Source organism: Centruroides vittatus, unplaced genomic scaffold, assembly GCF_030686945.1.
Source record: "Centruroides vittatus isolate TY-2023 unplaced genomic scaffold, ASM3068694v2 contig_482, whole genome shotgun sequence".
Lineage (NCBI taxonomy): Eukaryota > Metazoa > Arthropoda > Arachnida > Scorpiones > Buthidae > Centruroides > Centruroides vittatus.
Genome location: NW_027122272.1, coordinates 298,184 through 321,874, shown reverse-complemented (window position 1 = coordinate 321,874; position 23,691 = coordinate 298,184). Strand labels below are relative to the sequence as shown.

General features: G+C 29.5%; 2 protein-coding genes across 2 annotated transcripts in view; one reads left to right on the top strand and one right to left on the bottom strand.

Moving 5' to 3' along the window:
- The window catches only part of LOC136977923 (nudC domain-containing protein 3), a 215,607-nt gene that overhangs the window by 175,788 nt on the left and 16,128 nt on the right, over nucleotides 1–23,691 (bottom strand). The gene's annotated exons all lie outside the window — the stretch shown is intronic.
- The window catches only part of LOC136977898 (uncharacterized), a 33,055-nt gene that overhangs the window by 4,599 nt on the left and 4,765 nt on the right, over nucleotides 1–23,691 (top strand). The window contains exons 2-5 of the mRNA XM_067273488.1: nucleotides 6,522–6,597; nucleotides 10,573–10,664; nucleotides 17,254–17,364; nucleotides 17,652–17,711. Coding sequence (XP_067129589.1) covers nucleotides 6,522–6,597; nucleotides 10,573–10,664; nucleotides 17,254–17,364; nucleotides 17,652–17,711 — 339 coding nt within the window. The remainder of the gene's footprint in view (nucleotides 1–6,521; nucleotides 6,598–10,572; nucleotides 10,665–17,253; nucleotides 17,365–17,651; nucleotides 17,712–23,691) is intronic.

Genomic DNA, 23,691 nt, shown 5'->3' with positions numbered 1-23,691 from the left:
ATTTTATTTTAAAAATTTTATATTATGAATTATTATAAAATGGCAAAAAGCTTAATTTTGAGGGTAGAGATGAGTTTTATAAAAAATTGTAAATACTAATAACAAATAAAATCTTCATTAAGTCTGACTTCACTAAAAATATGACACACGATCTCCTTTATCTCCCCCACCCCTTGACCTTTAACCACCAAAATTTAATGGTATCAATCCCCTTAACATACAAACCTCCCTGCAAAATTTCAGAAATTTTTGAGAAAAAAACAGGGAGTTATTAAGCTTCAAAGTGGGTGAACATAACTGTGCATCCATACACACAGAAAAAAAATCCCTGAAGTTTTTTCATTTCTTGACATTGTAAGGTCCCAAGTCCAAAAACGTAAAAATCTTGGTAGGTCATTTTTTGACTGATTACTATGCTTTCCCTCTGTTATACATAACAACTATGAAAGTAAAAAGAACATGTCTCAACAATGTTCATTTTGAAAGGAAACCAATTTGCTTTTCAATGATCATTGCACCAGTAATTAGTATTTATTCAGAGTGTTTTGTATTAAACCATTATAGAAAGCTGAATCTAATTCAGTCATGTTTTTTGATTATGGTAGATGCAGTTTGTCTCTATTTAATAGGTACCTCACTTTTGGCTACAAATGACAGCAGCATTTTTTTGTTCTGTTGTACATCATAGATTGTTGTTAAAATCATTCATAATTTTCTGTTGTCTTATACTTGTTTCCAGTTGTCTGATGATTTCAGTTTTTTTTTTTACACTCAGTTTTACACATTTTCTTTTCATACACTTTCCCTCTTTCATTTTGTTCCATTTGCATGATCAGATTATGTATGTAGCATAAATCATGGTGTGACTGTTAGTGGAATCTGATGGATGATGATGATGGCTAGTTGTGCTTTAAGCTTTGTTTAGAGATGATGTGTGTTGCCAAAATATCTGATTGGCCTGTCAATTCTGTTTGCTACTTTGCTGAATAAATGACAGCTGGAGAATGACTTGTGAGTAGAGTGACTTCCAAATGATTGTCATAGCTATGAAAAGAAGCTCCTTTTTCAGATGCTGCTATGCAGGCATAGTAAAGATTGAATTCTTGTCAAAACCTGTGAACATCATGTGATGCTTTCAGGTCTAATCCTGAATGATGTTTGCATCAACTTATTTAGCAATTGTGGTATAAATGCATATTAGGCACAAAACTGCACCAGTGAAAGTGTTTGACCTGACACAAACAAGGTGCTGTAACAAAATGAATTATTTTTTCTCTCAAGCACATTGCTCTGTTTCATAGCTGACCTACTGACATGTAACATGCACAGCTACACACCTCACTTTTGCCTTGATTTCTGCCCATGTGCACTGTGTATCCAAACAAATTGTGGAATAATAGCTTGCTAGATTATCATCAGACAATTCTAGTTTATTGGCTATTTTTCAGGGAGTGATGCATTAATGAACAACAACAAAAGAAGCAGAAAAAATTAATAATAATTAATTAAAGAAAGGAAAAAACAAGGGTGAAAGAGAGTAGGGGTGTAAAATGTACTTTGGAACTGGAGATGATTAAATGTGGAAAATGTAATTCTAGTAGAGTTAGCATCTTGTTGTTGTATGGTAAAAAAGTTGGTGGTTGTTTTCAAAAATAGATAAGGTAGTCATCATCAAAAGGTGTAAGTGGAATTCTTATCTATATACAGTAGACACCCTATAACACGGCGAAAAAATTGCTATCATGTTCGTATAACACGCTAAAAGAGACTCATATAACACAGTAAAACGTCACTGCCGACTCGTGTCGCAACAGGATTGGTCGAATCTGGACCAATAGAGGATATTGTACAAACCATTGAGTTTAAACGAGCAGCGGACCTACTAAAAACCATTTATTATTCAACGGCCATAAAAATTATATTTTTATTGATGATGTCTCCAAAGTTCAGCAAATTTTTTGCAGAAAAATAACTTATCAGGAAACACGTGCCCGCCGTTCAATGATTCGCTCTGCAACGAAAACAAGCTTAAGCAATGGGGTCATCAAACGGTGCACACTCGGTAAGTAATCCTACAATTTGTGTTTATAGCATAGTTTATATGGATTATTCCCAAAAAATTATACGTGATTTGGAAATTTCGTCAAATTAGTCTAGAATTGGTTAATTTTATGGAAGAAAACCTTTCAAACAGCTGTAGTCCCTAAACTGCACACGTGCCAGGCTGTGATTGGCTCATGTATTTAAGTGACTCATACAACACAGAATTCATATAACATGGAATGTATCTACCGTGTTATAGGGGAGTCTACTGTATATTCATTTGTCTAAAAAGATGTACAATTACTGACAATGTGTAACTTGTATAGGGGCTGATGAGGGACAAAAAAGTCCAAAGTGCATTCCCCAGATAATATTGATATAAACCAATAAATGTTGATTTTGTAATCGGGCAATATTTCCTATTCTGTGTTTAATAAGTCTGGTATTGCAATGGATGTTGATAGCCATTAATGAAACTTGAAAACAACTGAAATAAGAAAAAGAAAAATGTTGTTAAATGTTCAAACAGTTTTGAAAACAATAAAAATAAAATATATAAAGTTAAAGAAACATTTTTCATGATGATATATATAATTGATAGAAGAATTTTTAAGTTAGTATTACTATTATTATTATTATTATTATTATGTTGCAAATGTCATGCTCAGCTGATACTGGTGCCGGACTAAAGTCAAGGCATAGCTACCCAAACAAATGTAACATTAAGCCTGAGTAAGAAATTTTGGCATTATGGATTGATGATGATGTGTATTAGGTGTTAGGTATTTAGCTAGTTCCTGATGCAGTGATGTAAATTTTTTGTACCAGAAATTGTGAATGTTGTTTACACCAAGTGTCTCCTAGTTGTGTGTTCTGTTAACAGAGTAATGGATGTCGTGTACGTTTATTTCATCACGGCATAGTTGGTATGTTATGCAAGTTTTTGTTTGCCTTGATCCAGCCTGCATCAGCATTGCGCGTAACAGCACTAGACCAAAGAGAAGACCAATAAGTTGTGAGTTCTTCTTCTGTTGGTGTGCCACTTTGCTGTGTATCAGTGTTTGTTTTGGTACTGATTTGTCTGTAGAAGAGTTTTTCATTGTTTGTGAATAATTTATTTTGTTGTTTTTATAGTGAACATGTTTTGTATGATTTGAGTTTACGTGCTTTGGCTGCGAGTTTTTGTTTTAGTGTGTTTTAGTGTATTCTGTAATGTGTGTGTTGTGATGTTTGTGTTTTGTGTGTGTTTTGATTTTCTTGAAAATGTTTTTGAGTTGTTTCTTTAATTTGGGTGTTATGTTGTTTTTAGTGTATTGTGTCAGCCTGCGTAATTGCTATCTAATGTCATTTATTTGTGTTTCTATTCTTCTCTGCCAGGCAGCTTGTGATAGAACTGAGTTTTGTGTGTATCTGTCTACGATTGTATTTTCGGTCCATGGTGTGTCACTACTGTGACTGCCCCAGCATAAACTAACATATGAATGTCTGAGAGTGTAGAAATTGAATGAATGTAGTGTGGTAGTAAGTGAGTGTTTACATAATTTAGTATTTTTCCTACTACCTTTGACGTGTTGATTTTTGGTATTCATGGTCTTTGTGTGGGATCTGTACCTGTATATTTAGTGAGTGTTTCTTGAAATATAAGTGATGAATGAACAAATGTTTGTTGTATCATTAGTGGTAGTAATTGTATGTGTGTTATCATCAATGCTTGTTGCTGGATTATTCTGACAGGTTACGTGATCTTCATTAATGTTAAATGTTTCTGTCTGTTGATGTATTTGATCAGCAACCTGTTGTGTGATAAGTTCAAGTGTTGTTTGTGGGATAAGGTTGTTATGTATAATTGTTCTTTTTTGATCAACAACCCTTTGGTGACAGTGAGGTGAGGATATTGTTGTGTGAATCTATGGTATAGTTGTCTGTATGTTGTCATGTTTATTTTGAGTTTTGTGATGGTGTAGTAAGTACGGATGATAAACTTGTTCATTTCTATTGTCCATTTCATTCGTTGGCATGGTTTTCTAGCCTTTGTGGTCTGTGGATGCATTGCCACAGAAACACCAAGGCTACGTTGGTTCCTCACATCTGTTGAGGGCATTGCAGTAGCCGTGCTTGTGCTGCTTTTGCCACCGGTAACCAAGGGAGACTGTGGCCTATTTTTCAAATATGAGCCTCTGCCTAATCCATGAGTGTAGACCTTGTTAACCTGAGTGGTGTCCAATCCAGTATCACACTTAGACCTGGTTACTGCCATGGTAATTATCTCCACAGAATGTGGGTGTGGTCACTCTTAGCTTTATTTCTCTGCATAGACCTTACTGGCATGGGTGTTCCTACCAGGAGCTTGTGCTCCAGCTGGCATTGCTCTATGGATCAGTAAATTTACTGGGCTCTCCCACCATGACCAGGCAGTGACCATGGGAGAGTAATTCTTATTATTTTTAATTTTGAAAAAATAATAATTAATAGTTATAGAAAAAGGTACATATAAATATTTATAACAGATTTTTTTCTAACAAGTAAATTTTTGTTAGTTATATTCTTGTTTAAATGCTATCAATATTGTTTCTTTTTTTCACTATTTTATTAATTTTGATAATTACGAGCCATATCATTTTTATTCTTATTTATCATTGTACCAACAGATATCAAATATGGATTAGATATTATTAGTTCAATGTTACTACTATATTAAATTTATATATTTTTTTTAAATAAGAACAATTTTTAGCCATTTTTATAAATAACTGACATGTAAGTAATTAAATTAAACCATATATTTATTTAAACTTTAAAAATAAAAATAAACATTAAAAGAAAATAATTTTCTCTTTTCAATAATTAAATGTATTTCACAATGTGATTGTTTTGGCTATCAGGAATTTATTGAAAAATTTTTGATATTCCTAATAAAATATAAAGATTCTACATATCAAAAAGGATGGAGCATTAAAGAAGTATTGCCAACTTGATGGAATTTTTCTTCTCTGCTGAAAAAAATTAATGTCAAGATATTTTTGTGGAATTTTATAATGTTATGTTCTAATGTAGAGATGAGTTAAAAGGGAAATAGTGATTGATCCAGTTGGTAACATTGCATTAGTTGTTCAACAAAATTTTTTAAGTTTGTTTAGAAGTAAAATTACCCAAAAGAGAAAAATCCCCTTGCAGTTGGCAAATGACCGTTAGTGTTCCAAACCCTGATCTAGTTGAAAGAAATCTTGATTTGATGGAAAACAGAAGCTCCCATGGTAGAATCTTTGCAAAATTACTTGGTAGATAACACTATTAAAGTTGGATGCAAACATACACTTTGAGATGAGATTGGAGAAAAGCACATGTTATTTGGCAAATCACTACATACAATGTAATAAAAATGCATGTGTTTGGTGGGATATACAAGAAATTTACATCATCATCTGAAATATGTGGTATAGCAATACATTATAACAAAATAGTATTCTACAACTATCCACCAACCAAAGCCGAAATGGTGGATAGCTTTACGTGTATCGGGTGTAGTAAAGATGTTTGATTAGTACTCTACATAAAATCTCATTTTTTTTTTATTAGAATTATTACATTTTAACCAATATTATTTTCCAAGATTTGAGGTAATATTGATAATTTTTGAAAATGTTTCCTTATAATGAACTACAGCTATTTTAATGTTGTTTATTTTAAAAAATGTGAATTTAGACTGAAAAATACCTAATTTTGATGTGAGATTGGGAACATTTAGATTCAAAATTAATAATTAAATATTTAATATCTTTTGCTGATATTTTTTCTTTTTCTCTAATCTAATAAAACTTGTATTATTAAAAATTTAAAGTTTACCTTAAAAATTTTAAGAAAAAAAAATATTCAGTTATATACTTAGTATCTTTCAATCAGTTCTATTTATATAAATAAATAAAAAATACTTTAAGTATTTATAATTCCTAAAAATTATCAAAGTTATTTTATGCAAAAAATATCTTTACAATATTCAAATAATTGATGACTTTAAGAGAAACATTACATAGACATTGACAATATTATCCCATTGATGCTTTGCCAGATGATATCAAACATGGTAGAGAGACTTTGTGTCTATATTGCTGAAAGGGAAGGCTGTTGATGACATCACCTGTAATAGCTATGATTTTTCTTTTTTTTTTTTTGTTAAAATTTACATTGCAAAAACTATTTGTAACTTCTTAAATTTACAAGATGCAAGTGTTTGTTTTGATATTTATACAAAGTACACATACCTGAACCTGTTACCAGTGTTAGAAAAAAGACGAAAACAAAGTACCTTTTCAATCATATTTTAATGTATTTTTCATGTTTTTTCAAACATGTTTCATCAATGTTTTATTGCAAATAAATTCCAATATATTTTAAAATATATTGATATCTATTATGTTGTATTTCAAAATTATTTATATTTTTTCATAATTTTAATGTGTTTATTTTAATTTATAATTTAGGGTAAAGTGACACAAAGTTGGCCAATTTCTGAACGAATAAAAAAGGGTTACCTTTTAAAAATTATGATTTCTGAAGGTAAATATATATTTTGTTTAAAATAGTGTCTTTTTATAAATACCTATTTTATTTCTTGAAATATTGTAGAAAAATATCTGTTGACTTATGTAATACTTATAAAGTTTTAATCTTTCAATTAATTTAATAGTTTTATAATATTAATAATAATAATAATGATTCTAAAGATTATACACAATTATACACAACAACCTTATTCCACAGACAACACGATCATAAACAATAAGTTAGAGAACAAATACATAAACATTCAGAAACTAGAGTTGTGGAGTTGGAGTCCGAGTTGGAGGCAAATTTGTTTCTAGAGGATTCAGATTGGTAAAAATGGACCAACTTTGACACTATGTTTTTTTATTACTGTATTTTTGCAGAATGACTAGCATGCCACATAAAAATGGGGGAGACCAGCATGCTAGAAACCTCAGGGTTACTGGCCTGCCAGTTAAACTGTGACTAAAATATAAAATTAATCAGATCTAACAAAACTAGTTAAATAAACATTTAAAAACATTCTTCCCAGTACCATAAAATAATAACATTGTAATTTGACAGACTTAAAATCAGGAAGAGAGTTTTCATTTACAAGACAATAAAACAATTAACAACTTACAGACAGTAGTTAGTCAGTCAGTCAGGCAGTGTGGGCTACACTGACCATTTACCCTGACCTTAAAAATAACACCTTTCTCTCAAATTTCACACAAAGTCAATGTTAATGGTGTAAGCTGAAATAATTTACAGCAAGTTTCTTAAATTTAATGTTTATTTTTTCATTTTGAATCAAATAATAAAATACACAAAATAGCACCAAGGGTATTTTATATTATTAGAAAGAAGACAAAATGAAGAAATGAAACATATAATCATAATTTTTGATGTAATGCTGACAGTTTCACAGTTTTAGAATAAAAACTCATTCTTTTTTTTAAGCATTTTGTTTTTTTTAATGCGCTCTCTAGAGAGGGATGTGTAATTTCACTTAAACCGGCATGCCAGCTTTTACCATACAGAAATATCTGATTTCATGATATCCTTGGATAGACTGGCATGCTGTCATTCTGCAAAAATACGGTATGTACTTTATACTAAGCTCTTAATAGGAGTATTAATCTCCTATCTAGCATTATAGAATACTCCTGTAATGTAAGGTCTTATTTTATGATGATTCCCTTACTTCATGATCTTTCTTTACACATCACTAATCACTGTTGATTTTTTCTTTTTTAATTTATATTTGGATATATTCTGTGTTAGCAAATTCTAAATTTTTATTGTCAAAACACTCATACAAAATTGCTAAGACTTCTTAAATTTAGTTGCTTTTTTTAATAATTTACTACAACCACAAATGAAAAACATTTTGTGTATCAGTGTGTGGTTGATGATGAAAATGATAGTGGTGATAATGAAAAACTCTGTGAGAAAAGATAATTACTTTCAATGTAAATTGAAATGCCTCGTAATTCACTTAAAAAATGCTTAAAAAGTATCCTGATGATTCAATTGGTAGTGATCATATTCAATAGTTTAGTAATTGATGTAGGATAATTAAAAAGATGGAATCAGTGGCATTTCCAAGTAGGCACTAGAAAAAAAATCTGAAGCATTTTCTCTGTCAAAATATTCTTTCCTGAGATAGAGAACATTCTCTAATATGATTGTACAGCACAAGTAGCATCCAGTCATCCATATTGGATATAACGAAATCGAGGCAAAAGACGAAAGATTGGTCGAAAGACAACTATCCGCTCGTCTCTGCGAAACGAGAGAATATTCAAGAGAAAAAGTTGTCCTGAATTGCGTTTGGAGAGATGCGATGATCTCTTGAAATATAAACAAATGATTAGCCAATCATCAACCAGCTTGGGAGAGATGAGAGACCAGAGATGGTGGCCAGAATACGGCCCCAGCTTAGGCTGTGAGAAAGATCGATGTTGATGTTGAATTTGATGCCAAATTCCAATCCCAACTGGAGATGGTTGATCTTAGGATGTACATTGTTTATCTTAGTTCTTGTTGAATAAATTTTAAGCAAAAATATTTTTTGGTCACTCTTGGTTTTTTCTAATTCAACAAAATTTTTGAGGCAAATTTTGATGAGGGTTTGGACCATATCCAGAGCCTCACATAGTCTACAGTTTCAGATTTATTCCATGTTTTCTCTATTTGTGTAAACTACTCCCTTGGGAGAGAGAGAACTGAAGTAGCTAACACAACTCAGGTGTGTAGTCTCCCTACAGATGTCTGAAATAGTTTACCAATATGTAGTTTGTTCACATTAATTGAATCACATTAATTGAAGTGTTGATAAATGATGAGTTTTGTACTTAAAAAAAATACAGTCAAACCTGTTTTTATGCGGGGGATAGGGACCGCATTAAAAAAAACGCATTAAAAAAAATCTCACGAAACTTCACGAATGGCTGTAAATAATAGTTTTCGCAACACAATTAAAAAAATAATTTTTTTATGCGGTCAACAGGGACCGCATAAAAAAAGTCTCACATAGAAAATAACTCAAAACCGTACGAAATAGAATTTATTGACAACAGATGTCAGCACTTGACTGCATTGTCTGGTCTATCGTCTGTTTTACATATTTTTGTCCAGGTGGTGTTTTGTTGACTTAAAAAGTAAATTATTTCATTTTTCGCATATTCATGCAATAATATTACTATAATAAGTTTATTTAGCTATAATAAGTCAACGTGAGACATGACGAATCGCACGAGACTAGTCGCCAACTATACCGCACAAATTAAAAATTCGCATTAAAAAAATCGCACATAAAAAGAGCGCATAAAAACAGGTTTGACTGTATTTGTAAAACAGTGAGCAGAAGAAAGGCTTTTCTTGAAATCACTAGTCTTTCTCTTCTATTGAACATGTCATTATGCAATTGGGGATATGGTTACGTGGCTTTTGATTGTATCTTGCTTTGTTTATAGAAAACTACAATAAGACATAAATTTAGAACAGCTTTTATATAAAAATAATCATTTCACTTATACCAACTAATTTAATTTTTTAAAAATTATTTTCTGTTTTTACTAACTACTGTAATTACCTAAACATAAGATCAACTAAAATTCCTAGACCTAGTAATAATTAATATCATTAGACTCTGACAAACCCTGACATAATTAACTATGTTTCTCTCTAAAAAACTTAAATTATACCTAAAAATGTAAAAGGCACAGAAGAAAATAGATGTAACTAAAGGAAATCTATATTCCAGAAACTGCTGCTGTCCTTACATCAACAGTTTCAGGATTATAAATCCCATAATTTTGTAAAAGAATTTGAGAGAGAAACTTTAGAATCTTTATTTTGGCCAACTTAGATGAAGATCCACATTGAAGAATTTGAAAAATCTCAAGAGATATTACTGTAATTTAGTGTGTTTATATGTGTTTATGTATGTTTTTGTCCACTGGAGTATAACATAAAGAAGCTTCAGTGCCTCCATTATGCATATTTCTTTTGATGATGCATACACAGTTAGAATAATTATTATTAAGTTTTGATACTAGTAAAGGTTTTAATTAGTTAACTTTTTAATTTCAAGAAAATTTATTCTTTTTTTAAACTGATTGGGCTGCAATTTGTAAAATTTGTAGACCTATAAATTTCCACTGTCGTTCGTCTGTCCTTCCTTAATCTCGAGAACGGAGTTAGATAGATGAAAGCTGTGACCAGATATGGAAAGGGCAGGAAGCCCAATTAACTATATACGAACTTCTGATGTAAACCAGAAGTCACATTATTTCAATTCAAAAATTTTTTCCTGAAATGAGGTAGATGACGACTCTATTGCTATCAGGAAAAGTCTGATGTACAGGGCAAGACACTACTAATATGAGGTGGGGAGCACATATTGTAAATTAAATAAATTTTAAAAATATGATTAAAAATTGCAGCCCAGCATTATGATGATGTTGCAATAAATAATTGCTTGTTTAATATATTTTCTAGCAAATTCCAATTTTATGAATTTTGAAGAAGCAAAGCTTACTGTATTTTTATTTGATAAATTTGCTTCAGAAGCTAATCCTGTAACAATCAATGTAAGTAGTATTTATTTACTTTACTTATATTTAGTAGAATATCTTTTCTTACTATTATTTTTAAAAAAAAATTTATCTTAGAATTTAAAATTAAGCTGTTACATGGGAAATACCAATTATTATAATAATTTCTAATAAAAATTTATGTTTTAAGTGATATTAAGTATTTTAAATTTAATTAAAGTTGCTAAAATCAAATGTTGATAAATGAAATATTCATTTTGTATTATATGTAATAAAACATATAATAATAATTTACAAAAAGTTCCTAATTACATTAAATTTTTTTTAATATAAAACTGAACTTTAATGGTTATTAGTCACTCAGTATTTGCATTTACATTTGACATGTAACTTGTCATTTTTTCATCAACTTTGACTTGCTATTTTGTGTCAGTTTTGACTCAAAAATTTTTCAATGATTTCAAATCATTTTTCAATTTTAATTCTGCTTTAAAAAGTTTTAATTAATTTAAAACTGTTTTATCTCATTACATGATACATTGTTGTTCTATTGTTCTTGTGGGAGTTTCAAAAACTTAATACAAATGATACATGAATTAGAAACTTATCACTTGTGGAATGTAACAACTTGTGTCTTTGTCAGGCTTGGGCTCCATATTGTCTGAAAAGAAAATGATAGTGGAATTGAAAAATGAGCAATTATTTATTGTGAGATTGTCACAATGCCAGGCTGCAATTTTTAATCATATTTTTAATTTAAAATATATATGCTCCACCTCAAATTAGTAGTATCTTGCCCCTGTACATCATACTTTTCCTTTAACAATAGAGTTGTGCCAATCATTTATTAACTGCTTTCAAGGGAAAATTTTTGTATTGAAATAACATGACTTCCAGTGTAAACCAGAAGTTCATATATAGTCAATTGGGGTCTCCTGCTCCTAAAATTTCCATATCTGGTCTTGGATTTCATCTATCTAATTCTGTTATCGAGATTAAGGAAAGATGGATGGACAGACGACAGTGGGAATTTATAGGTCCATAATATTTTTCAAATTGCAACACAATTGAGATATTCTGTTTCAGTCTAACTTTTATTTCAGCTTATCTAACTTCAAAAATATTTTAATTTGTTAGAATGCTTAAATTCAAAAAATCCATTTATAGTTTATAGAAGTTGAAACTTTATTTCTGAATTAAGTGTTTGCTTTACTCCATCTTTTACAAACAGTCTTGTATTATACCCCTATGATCAAAAAGTATCAGAAATGGTTCAGTAAAATACAAGATTTCAATTTATTCATCAAAATTTATTTAGTTTTCTTCAAAGTAATTCCCTCCCAATGCAATGCACTTATGCCAATGTTTTTTCCAATCCTCGAAACATGCTTTTAAGTCATTTTCATGAAACCCCTTTAAGACTTGCAGAGAATTTTGTTTTATGGCATCAATAGATTCAAAATAGCGACCACCAAGTGGAAATTTTAGTCGAGGAAACAGGAAAAGTCACATGGTGCCATATTAGGTGAATACGAAGCTTGCAGAACTGTATTTGTTGAGTTTTTGACCAAAAATTTACATACAACAACAGCATTGTGATTAGGTGCATTATTGTGGTGCAAAATCCATGAATTTTCTTGTCACAAATCAGGTCATTTTTTACAAATTTCTTCACACAAACGATGCAAAGAACTCAAATAATAGTCTTTGTTGATGGTTTGGCCAGTCAGAAGGAATTCGTGATGCATAACACCAACACTACCTTGATTTTTGACTGAGTTTGACATACTTTTCAGATCATGTCAAAGTCAGTCAAAAATTGAAGTCATTTTGCTTCACCTTTTGAGTGCCATTCACTCTGATTGTTGAGCTGTTTTGGTGTCAATAGCGTAAATCCATGTTTTATCACCTGTAATGATGCATTTTAAGAATAATTTGCCTTGAGAAAGCATTTTCTCTGCCACTTGAACACTTTGTTGTTTTTGGAAAAAATTCAATGTTTTCATAATAACTTGAGAAGCAACATGCTGAAAGCCCAAATAATCTTATAAAATTGCTTGAGAAGATCCAAATGTTACTGGAACAAGTTCAATAATGTCCTAATTGTTAAACAACAATCACTAAATACCAAATCTCTGACTCAAGCAACAGGTTGTTCATCAGTTGAAGCCATTGTTCAAAGAAGACAGCAAACAAGTTGAACATGTTTGCTGTCTTCTTCGAACATTTTCTACCACTCAAAAACTCTTGTTTTTGAGTGGTAGAAAATGTTGTGGCAGAAAATGCACAGTCTTTGTCCAATTACACTCAACAGTTTGAAAAATTACCAGTGCAAAATTTTAAATGTACACACAAAACAAGCTTTTATTTGCAAACAAAAACAGAAAATGATATACATAGTGCTGCTCAATGTTGATGAAAGTCATACCAAATGATGAAGAAAACAACAATGATGCCCTCTTTCATGCATGCAGTTTAAATGAATCATTCCCAATCCTTTTTGATCACAGTATTATAGGCAGCACATGTAGAGAGCTGAAAGAGAGAATTAAAGAACACCAAACTGATATAAAAAATTTGAGACCTGATACAGAGTAATAGAACAGGATGTGTTTGATATTTAGCCAAAGAGAAAAAATTGCTGATGAACGTATAATTGCAATATATCAGGATCCAATTTTAAATAAACGAAAAGGTTTTATGTTTGACCCATGGTTTGGTTAGTAAATTTGACAAGATTATAATTTCAGTTGTTAGAATACACAGATTATTTGTTTTTTTAAAATGTCCCACATTTATAGAGTAAATTACAGATCATTGGCACGCAATTATCATTAACTGTTAAAAATACTTTTTATATCACCTACTCACTGCCTACACAATAGTTGATTTCTACTAGGTGTTATTTTTGTATATTTTATTTCATTCTATATTAATTTTGTTTAAATATTTTTTATTTTTATATTTTATTTTATTTATTTTATAGTTAATTCCTTTATTTATAAATAATTTTGCTACATATTTTTAAACTTATTCTTAAAGATGAAAGATGTTCTTTGTGATATTTATAAATTTTTATCTAATTTTTATGTTTATATTTGAACATGAAGTAGCACAACTTTAAAAAAAAAAAGTTTAATCCAGAAATAAAATTTTGACTTCTATAGAAGTTAGAATATTCTTTGGGGTTATACTATTAATGCATCAGTAGTAAAGACAGTGAGACAGTATCTGCCATATGGAAGTCGTTAGTCAATAATCCTCTAAAGGGAAGTGGATAGATGAAATTTCAACATGATGATACTATTAATAAATTAATATAAGTACTAAATGTGCATATCTTCATGTCAAAATAATTTTATGTAAAAAATTTTTATTTTATAATAATAATTTGTAGAGTAGATGAAAAATGTAACACGTGTTAAACATTCAAAAAATGGGTTGACAACAAAAGGAAAACAATTTTAAAATTTGTTCTAAAAATAGAATCTCTAACATTCAGTAAAGTTCGATCCTTGATGCAGGCTTCTAAAAGAGATCAAAAATGTTCCGTTTGTTGTATTTAATTCAAATACATATTATTTGCTGGAAATTTTGTATGCATGGTATATTGTTTTTAATTTATATATGTTCCAGCTATTAGAGACTTCTATGGTATTACTAAATGCTGTTCTTCTTTTGTAAGACAGTAGAGCTACAAAAAACATTACATAATAAAAAAAAAACAGCTGAAAATGGAAGGTTTTTCCTTGAAAAAAGTAATATAAAATACAAGTCTTTAGTGGATTTTGTTGATGTTCTGCTCTTAATTCACATTTAACTAGGCTTCACGACAAATTTTGTTGTTATGGTGATGGATTTATGTCCTTGAAGGAAAAACGCAGTCTGAATATTACTAAACTTAAAGAAGCTACTTTTCTTGACCCACTGATTAGAAAGTTGTTACATTACAATGAATTTGAATAAAAATTAGGTTTAAAAGTGCACACTCCACATAAATTTTTTTATATCAGTGGTTTGTGGTTTCCTAGGTAACTATAAGGAGAACAACTAATTTCAACATGTAGAGCTGCTTTTAAGATAATATAAAACTTGGACTGCAAAATGTTAAGAATTCTTTTCCTACATTTGTATGACTTTTTCTTGAGAACTTAGGAGCAGTTAGTATAATCATAGAGAGGCATTCATTAGTATATCAGAACTGTGGAGGGGAGAGATACCTAGGGAGATGGGATCTAGCAATGATGTGAAACATAGTGCTAATTTTTACATAAAGGATAAACAGAACAACATACAAAAGAATGAACTTTGTTTTTTTAATTTGATGTTTTTGTATTAATTTCTTTGTAAATATGTGTTATTAAATCAAATAGAAACACAAATAGGGCCTTGTTTTAAGGGATCCTGGAACAACAGATTTCTTGGAATAGTGGATTCTTTTCCCAGGTCATGTAAATTAAAGTAGTTTTATCTTCTCTCAATGGACCCTGCAACTCTGAATAACAGATTTTTTTTTTCTAGCCTCATCTATTGTAAACTTTGTGTTTCTTCAACTTTTAATTAATATTTGGGTGTTTCAGGAATTTGTAGAGTTTGATGATTCACTTGTTACATCTGGGATGTGTACAATTGAAGAATTGTACAAAAAGAGTCAGCGGGCTGATACGATTGAGGAAGAACCATCTAGTGAACATCCAAGTGTAGTGCTAAAATTTAGCAAGGCCATTGAATCTTTCCAAGTTGTGAAGCCCTTCTTGATGAGTTTCAGCATAAATGAACAGGCTGTACATGACATTGTTAATATCAAGCGGTCATTGTATTCAATAGACAGAAAAGCAGCATCAAAACAAACCAAGATGGATGAGTTTTTTTAAACAAATTGTGAAGTCAAGTGTAATGCTAATGAGCATATGTAATTTGCCTCCTCTTGTGCTTACAGTATATACAGTTTCTGTCAGCTTTCTCTTAAACGTGTATAGTGTGAGAACCTAGGGGTCAATATTTTAGGTCAAACAGAAAATTTTAAAATTTGTCAAACAGGAAACATTTGTGTTAGTCGCAGACAAACTTATTTTCAATTTTAAAGTGAGTTCCTGAGGAGATACGCTGATTTTGATATCAACATTACAGTGAAGTTCCTTGTTACTTCTCTCCTCAGTAACTTGAATAGCTTCCAATGATTTGGTTGGATGAATATCCTAAAAATGGGGTTCACACCAATGCCCAGAGGGCTGGAATTGGAAACGGAATTCTTTAAGAAGTTCGTACTTGAACAGAAAGGAGTTCCCTGTAAAAGGAAGGATACCATTGCCAGTCGCAGTGGATACAGAAGAAAATAGAAAAATTTATAAAATAAGGTATTATATTTGATTGTGACATTGTAAGCTCTCTCTCTTAAGATAGATTTAAAGGAATTGAATATGAGATTGTCTCACTCAAATAGATTGTCAAAGGGAAACTTTTGTACTTTATTTTTATTCTTATTATTATTATTATTATTCATGTATAGGATAGTATGCTACTCACACCAAGTAATAGTAATAGGAAATAGAACTCACTGTGTGTGGAAGAAAAATATTTGGTAATGCCACACACAGTGAGTTCTACTTTCTATTATTATTCATGTATTATACCATATACTATATACCAGGGGTGGGCAAGCAAGAGTTCAGTGGGAGCCGAAATGTAGGTTTTGCAAAATGCTTGGGAGCCTCAGTTCTGTACTGTCGTGGTGGATAGTATGGTAAGACGTGCGATTTTATTATATAATATAAATATAATATAAAACAAATATTGAATTTTTTTAATAAAGCATATTTTCACAAAATTATAAAAATAAAATTGTAAAAATAATAATAGAAAGCAGAAATCAACACTTTCAGCAAGAGCCACATGTAACTCAAAAAAGAGCCGCATTTGCCCATGTCTGCTATATACTAATATTTATTTAAATTATATACTATATAGTATATAATAGTTTTTTATTATCGTACTATGTCTAAGTGTCTAGCTCTATTTCCATTGTTGGTCCGAAACTCCTTCCTAGATTTTCATTTGCCACTCGGATAAAAATCACGTTAATTACAAATAATTCATTTAAATGTGAGTTGGGATGTGTACAAAATCCTAACTGGTGATAGGCTTCTGATGTAAATGGAGATTTTGCAATCTCAATCTTCTTATCTTAAAAATCTTAACCATCCTGATTATAATGAGTGGGATCTTGCAGCTCCTGATCTCATATATAGCATAATATATGATCTTGTAACATAAATCTATAGAATAAAGAATAGAGATCTCAAGACTAAATAATTTTAATTACTGTTATTTCTTATATGTATAGATTTCTTATATTGAAGAAAAAAATTATTTTTTTTTGTATTGTTATAATTAAAAATTTTTCTTTTATTACTAATAATAATGAATTGAATGTTAATAATTTTGTCTGCATATAAGTGTAGAATTTTCAAATATATAGATGTACTAAAAGATATTTTGATAAGCAGAATTCATATTAGATTAAATAGAAACAAAGTTATGTCATAATATCATTAATGTATAGACTATCTTAAATTATTTTTATAGCTATTTACTCATATTTATTTAAATAATTTTTTCCCTCCAGAGTTTTATTGCATTTTGTGGATTTACAACAGAAAATTTGACTACCAAAGATGATACAAATGTTTTACCTTACCAAGTTTTAGTGAAGCCTGCAGAAAATTCTAAAATTTGGGTAAAATTAGAATTATTATTATTTTTTTTGAAATGTCAATTTTAAATCTAATTATTTATTTAGGTACATTAAAAAAAAAATTGTTTTGAGAATGTGATTAAAAAATCATTTATTTATATCCTTAAAAGAATGATTTTCATTTAAGTTTTTCTGTTGTCTGTAATGTTTTATTTCATTATAATAAATTTTATTATTAGAAATGAAATAAAGCATTTACATTTCTTGCAGAAATAAATTATAATTATAACAGTAAAATTACAATGAAATTATTGTATTTAATTTTACAGATATTAAAAAGAAGGGAATATTTAAGGATGAATAACCATCATCAATCACATCCAGTAAATGTAAGAATTTTTTTTAATGTAATAATTTGTGAAAATGATATGGGTTTACCAATTTTTATTATTAAGTATTTTAAATTAATATAAATATATAATTAAATTTTTTTTTTAAATTATAAATATGAATTAAGCTCAAATTAAATATTTTCAGAAATAAAGAAATTAATTTAAAAACAAGAAAATTGTTTTACTATTTTTAAGTTCATTGTCAGGAATGAATGAATTAATTTATTCATTTGTTCTGACAACAAACTATCATTTACTTATATGCTGGTGATTATGAAATTGATCTAAGTCAAAAATAGGAAAGTATTGAATGTATTTCACAAACTATTTGTAAAATTTTGCAATCACATTAAAATGCATTTGTTTTCTTTTTATGATCATAAATTTTTTTTAATTTTTCAAACTCAAAAGTAAAAATATCTTAAAACAAAAAATATATTAATTTGACTACTTTTCTAATCACTGGCACATATATGAATATTTTTATAAACATTTTTTAATGTCACAATTACTTATATTTTAATACTAATTATTCTAAAAAAATTTTATTCTGTAAATTAAAGTTTTTAATTGAAGTTTTTGAAAAATAAATAAATTAATTGAAGAATTTATTTTTAAGTTATAAATCTAAGAAAGCTTGAATATTAAATTTGTTTAGCAAATCAGTAATTATATTTGATTTAATACTGTGATTGAAAATTATTCAGAACAGTTCATTTTAACTGCATATGTGCAAGAGGATGCCATTGTCTTTTTTTTTTTTTCTTATTTCGTATTACTCATCGATATCTAGCAGCAATTTGATGTCATTGTCTGTTTTTGTTTGCACACAAAACAGTCATTTATTTGCTAAGAAGTTTTGCACTGACAATTTTTCAATGTCAAGTGTAATTGAACAAAGAATGTGCATTAAATTTTGTTTTTTGCAATGGAATTACTGCTGCAAAAATGTTGGTGGTGATAGTCTATCAAAAACAAGAGGTTTTGAATGATACAAGATGTTCAAGAAAGGCATAGAATATGCTGAAGACCAGCTGCTTCAACTGAACAACCTGTTGCTTGAGTCAGAGATTTGGTGTTTAGTGATTGTTGTTTAACAATTAGGACATTATTGAATGTGTTCCAGTAACATTTGGATCTTGTCAAGCAATTTTATAAGATTATTTGAACTTGCAGCATGTTGCTTCTAAGTCATTATGAAAACATTGAATTTTTTCCAAAAACAACAAAGTATTCAAGTGGCAGAGAAAATGCTTTCTCAAGGTAAATTATTCTTAAAATGTATCATTACAGGTGATGAAACACGGATTTATGCTTTTGACACCAAAACAGCTGAACGATCAGAGTGAATGGCACTCAAAAGCATCACACATGACCTTGATTTTTGACTGTTTTCTGGTGTTGTGCATCACAAATTCCTTTCAACTGGCCAAACCATCAACAAAGAATATTATTTGAGTATTTTGCACTGTTTGTGTGAAGCAGTTTGTAGAAAACAACCTGATTTGTGGCACCACAATAATACACCTGTTTACAATGACTCTTCTTGTTTGAATTTTTGTCCAAAGAGTCACAACAAATACAGTTCTGTAAGCTGATTCACCTGATGTGGCACCATATGACTTTTTCCTGTTTCCTCAACTAAAATTTCCACTTGGTGGTCACCATTTTGATTGATGCCATAAAACAAAATTTGCTGTGGGTCCTGAAGGGGTTTCACAAAAACTACTTTAAAACATGTTTCAAGGATTGGAAAAGACATTGACATAAGTGCATTGCAGTAGGAGAGAATTACTTTGAAGGAGACAAAATAAATTTTGATGAATAAATTCAAATTTTGCATTATATTGGACTACTCCAATACTTTTTGATCACAGGGATATAAAACTTTAATCAATAGTTGGTTGAAATTTTTTTATATTAATCTATTAATTGTTTTATGTATATTTCTTTAGCTTTTCCAATGTAGTAGAGATATTTTTCATTAAATAATTTTGTTAGATTTTACAGTTCAATAAACTGTTATTCTTAGAAATAAGAAATATTCTGAATAAGAGAAATATGAAAATAAACAAATAAAATTAAAAATGGTTGTTCAGATTTTAAAATAAAGTGGAATTTTCTAAAATCTTAGCTTTTTCATTCAGTAAAGATGATAAACATGATTAATGTAAATATTGTAAAATTAATATTGAAGAAAATAAAATTATTGGTGATTATAATTAAATTAATTTTAGTTAAATAAAAAAATTACTGTTTAACTACAAAACTGTGGCTTGCCGATTAAAAATTTAAAAGCCAGTTTTTATATAATCTTAATAATTTTTGCAATTTTATTTGTCTTAATTCACTGCTATGTTTTATTTAAAGTTGAAAGTGAAATCATTATTATAGATAATCATGCTTTATATAAATTAAGTACAGTAAGACTTTTGAAAGTTGATCACCCAAGGGACTGAAGGAAGCTGGTGAACAGAGGTAGTCAACATATGGAATAACTGCACTCATACATAGACATGCTTTGTTTTAGTATACAGTTTTTATTAGAGAATATTGTACAGAAACATGCACAGCAAGGCTGTAGCAACTCACTATTCTCACGTAATAGTGAGAATAGTGAGTTGCTACAGCCTATCTGAAAAATAGTGAGTAATATCACTATTTTTCAGATTGCTCACTATTCACTAATATTTTTAAAAACCCTTATTTTTCTCATTAATTTTGATATTTGAGTATACATTACAAGCTATATGCCATATTTTGGATACATTTATGATGTGTTTACAAGGTTTGTGACAAAATAGATTTGATAATCATTAATGACATATCCACCTTGAAAGAATTCATCATGGTGCCACATATTGGCTAGACAAAGCATGGTGATGTGAGCAAAAGAAGGGCTAGAGGGACTAGTGATTTCCTACAAAGTCATCTTGGAGAGCCAGCAGAGTCACTTTATGTGACAAATTTAGAAATGAGCCAAGAACATTATCAAACTTGCATTATTTTTACTTCAAATTTTCATTAAAATTTCAAAATATGAAAATACTGCCAAGATAATTCAATGGATAATGTATTTTGGATTTTGGACCAAGTGAATCTAAAATAACATAATTTTTTATGTTGAGCACTAAACACAAGACCGTGTTATGTATTAAACACTTGGCTTTTTTCCACCTTTATAAAGGTGGACATACAATAAAACAAACATACAATAAAACACGGTTTCAAGAACATTTAAACTATAATTTTTTATATAAATGTCTACTGGGACATATCATATTACTAGGACTTATTATACTGGTGTCTGGGTTCTGTGAATGGAGGAAACTTATTCAGAAAATTGTTCACCTGTTTACCTGTGTTTCCTCTATTCGTAGAACCCGGACACCAGTGTAATAAGTCCTACTGATACAATATGTCCCAGGAGACATTTATGTAGTAAACTATACAATAAGGACACAAAAGGTGCAAGAAATAATACCTAAAACAACATAATTTAAGCAGATTAATATCTACAATAAATTAACACTGAAATGCAACAACAGTAACTGATGTTTCAATTTGGAAAAAATTGACCCTGACTTTAATGCCATCTTTGAAGACAATTTTCTACTACATAGTCATGTGTGCCATGATTGTTGGTTGGCATGCTGAGTTTCAAACAGCAGCAGCACTGTATTTACACCAAACTCTATTGTCTGTGGCATGAATCAGAGAAGAGGAAAGAAGTACTCATCACATCATTATTTTGAAAAAAGAAATAAAACTGACAATTGATAAACATTGAAAATGACACTTGAAAAATGAAGATTACACTAGTAGAAACTAGTGATGGGATGATTAATCGAAATCGGAAAAATTGGGCATTTTCTGGGAATCGGAATTGAGAAAATCTTGTTACAATTTCAAATTCTTAAAACAATTCATCCCCATTTAATAAGAAAATTAATTATTTGTTTCAATTGAAGATTAAAAATTTTTTAAATTACAATATTAACAATTAAGTATTAGCTTATTGGAAACTTTCATGTCAACAAAGCAGAGAGTACTAAACGATGTCTGTCATGGCAACTTTGCTTTCATGTAGTCAGAACGATGAGAGGTTTCACTTTATCAGTACTAACTGTCCTCATTTTAGGGGAGATAGGGTGACATTAGGGTTGCCTATTTGGCCAACTTGACCAGCAATCTATATTCTGTATCTTATCTGTATATATATTAAAAGCAAAATGTTCTGTCACTGCCAGACACAAATAATGTAAATTAAAAAATTAATTTGATTTACAATTTGAAATTTTCAAAACAACATTTTTAGGAATATTCTTTTCAATTTCAATTGATTTCATTTTAATTGATTTTGATTTTTTTTTTTGTTTTAGTGTAAAGGTCAGAGTTTTAACTAATAGTGAGGTTGCGGCTGAACTTTTGATCTCTGAAACATGAATGTTGAATGTCGAGTGTTGCTATCTTCTAAGCGGTGTTTTAGAGCTTCAACGTTCATGTTTTAGAGATCGAAACTTTGGCCACCACTTCGCTGTTATTTTTAGTTTAATTAATGTTTAGTATTAATTTAGTTTTAATTTTTATAAATATTTTTAATAATTTTTATTTATTTAATTTTGTCTGCATTTTTTGAACCCTTAATTTTTTTAATTAATTGCACCTCTTTTTTTTCTTTTGCAACATAACTATAGAAATTGTTTTAGTGTTATTTTACACAAAGATGATCATATTTAAATTTATTTTAATTTTTTTAGTAATTTCATTAATTCTTGTTTTATAAATCTGCCTGCTTTTTAAAAATTTTTAATTAATTATAAGCAAGTTAACATTGATTTAACTATTGGGCTACCTACTTTCAAATCAAGGCCGGAGGTTGGCCAAACAGTTTAAAATATAAACAAAATTATATAATACTTTTTCAATCAAAATATAAAATTATTTTTAATGTTTAGTATGTTTACTTATAATGATTAAATGACTTTCTCATTATAATTATGAAAGTTTTTGTTGTGATTCATAGATTATGCTGTAATACGTGGAATTTTCAAGTGTGATTCACCTGATTCTAAGTAAGATTACTCATTCAAGCTAATTTTACTGCCATTTTGAGTTTTAAAAATTGATTTTTCAAAATGAGTCAAACTAGATATTTGTGGCTCGAGTGAATGAATTCAAAACTTGGTTAACTCGATGATGATGATAATTGTTCAGCTCATTGCATCATATGCCAAACCCCAACAAGTGTACTTCATTAATGATTTTAGATCCCTCCCAAACTACCGAAGTTCCTTGTATGTTTGTGATTGCTGCCATGGTCGTGTTTTCTTTCCCTTTCCTTACATCATACTGGTGTTATTTAACTCTGGTTTTAAAATTCCTCTTAGTTACTCCAACATATGCTGTTTTTAGGTTAAGCTCTTCATTAACTAACACTATCATGTATACACCTGCTTTAGTTTCTTCTGGAAGTGGATCCTTGTTCTTTTGCAGTATATGATATAAATTAGGAGCTCTTTTAAATACCATGTATGAGTTCTTTTGTTTGGAAAGCTCCTTCATTATATGCCTGATCTCCTTTTGGTATGTGAACTTTGTATGAACCATCTCATTTGTTTTCATTTTAGTGGTACTGATTTTGTTACAATGATTAACCAGACTCATAAACTATTTATTAGAATATCCCAGTTCCTTAGTTATTTTCCTAATTCTTTTTAATTCTGCCTACTTGTCCACCAGACTTGTGTTGTACACGTGGGCTCTTTTAATTAAAGCCCTGAATGCAGATTGCTTTATATAGTTCCAGGTCACTATATTCTTGTTAATTTCATTCTGAATTTATAAAGAAATGTTTGATGTTCCAAATTCAAACACAATTTATCTGACAAGGGCTCATAAATAGAGCTGAAATACATTTAGTAAAGAAATTTAAATACCCCAGTGGTAAGGTGTTTTTTATATCTAGTTAGAATAG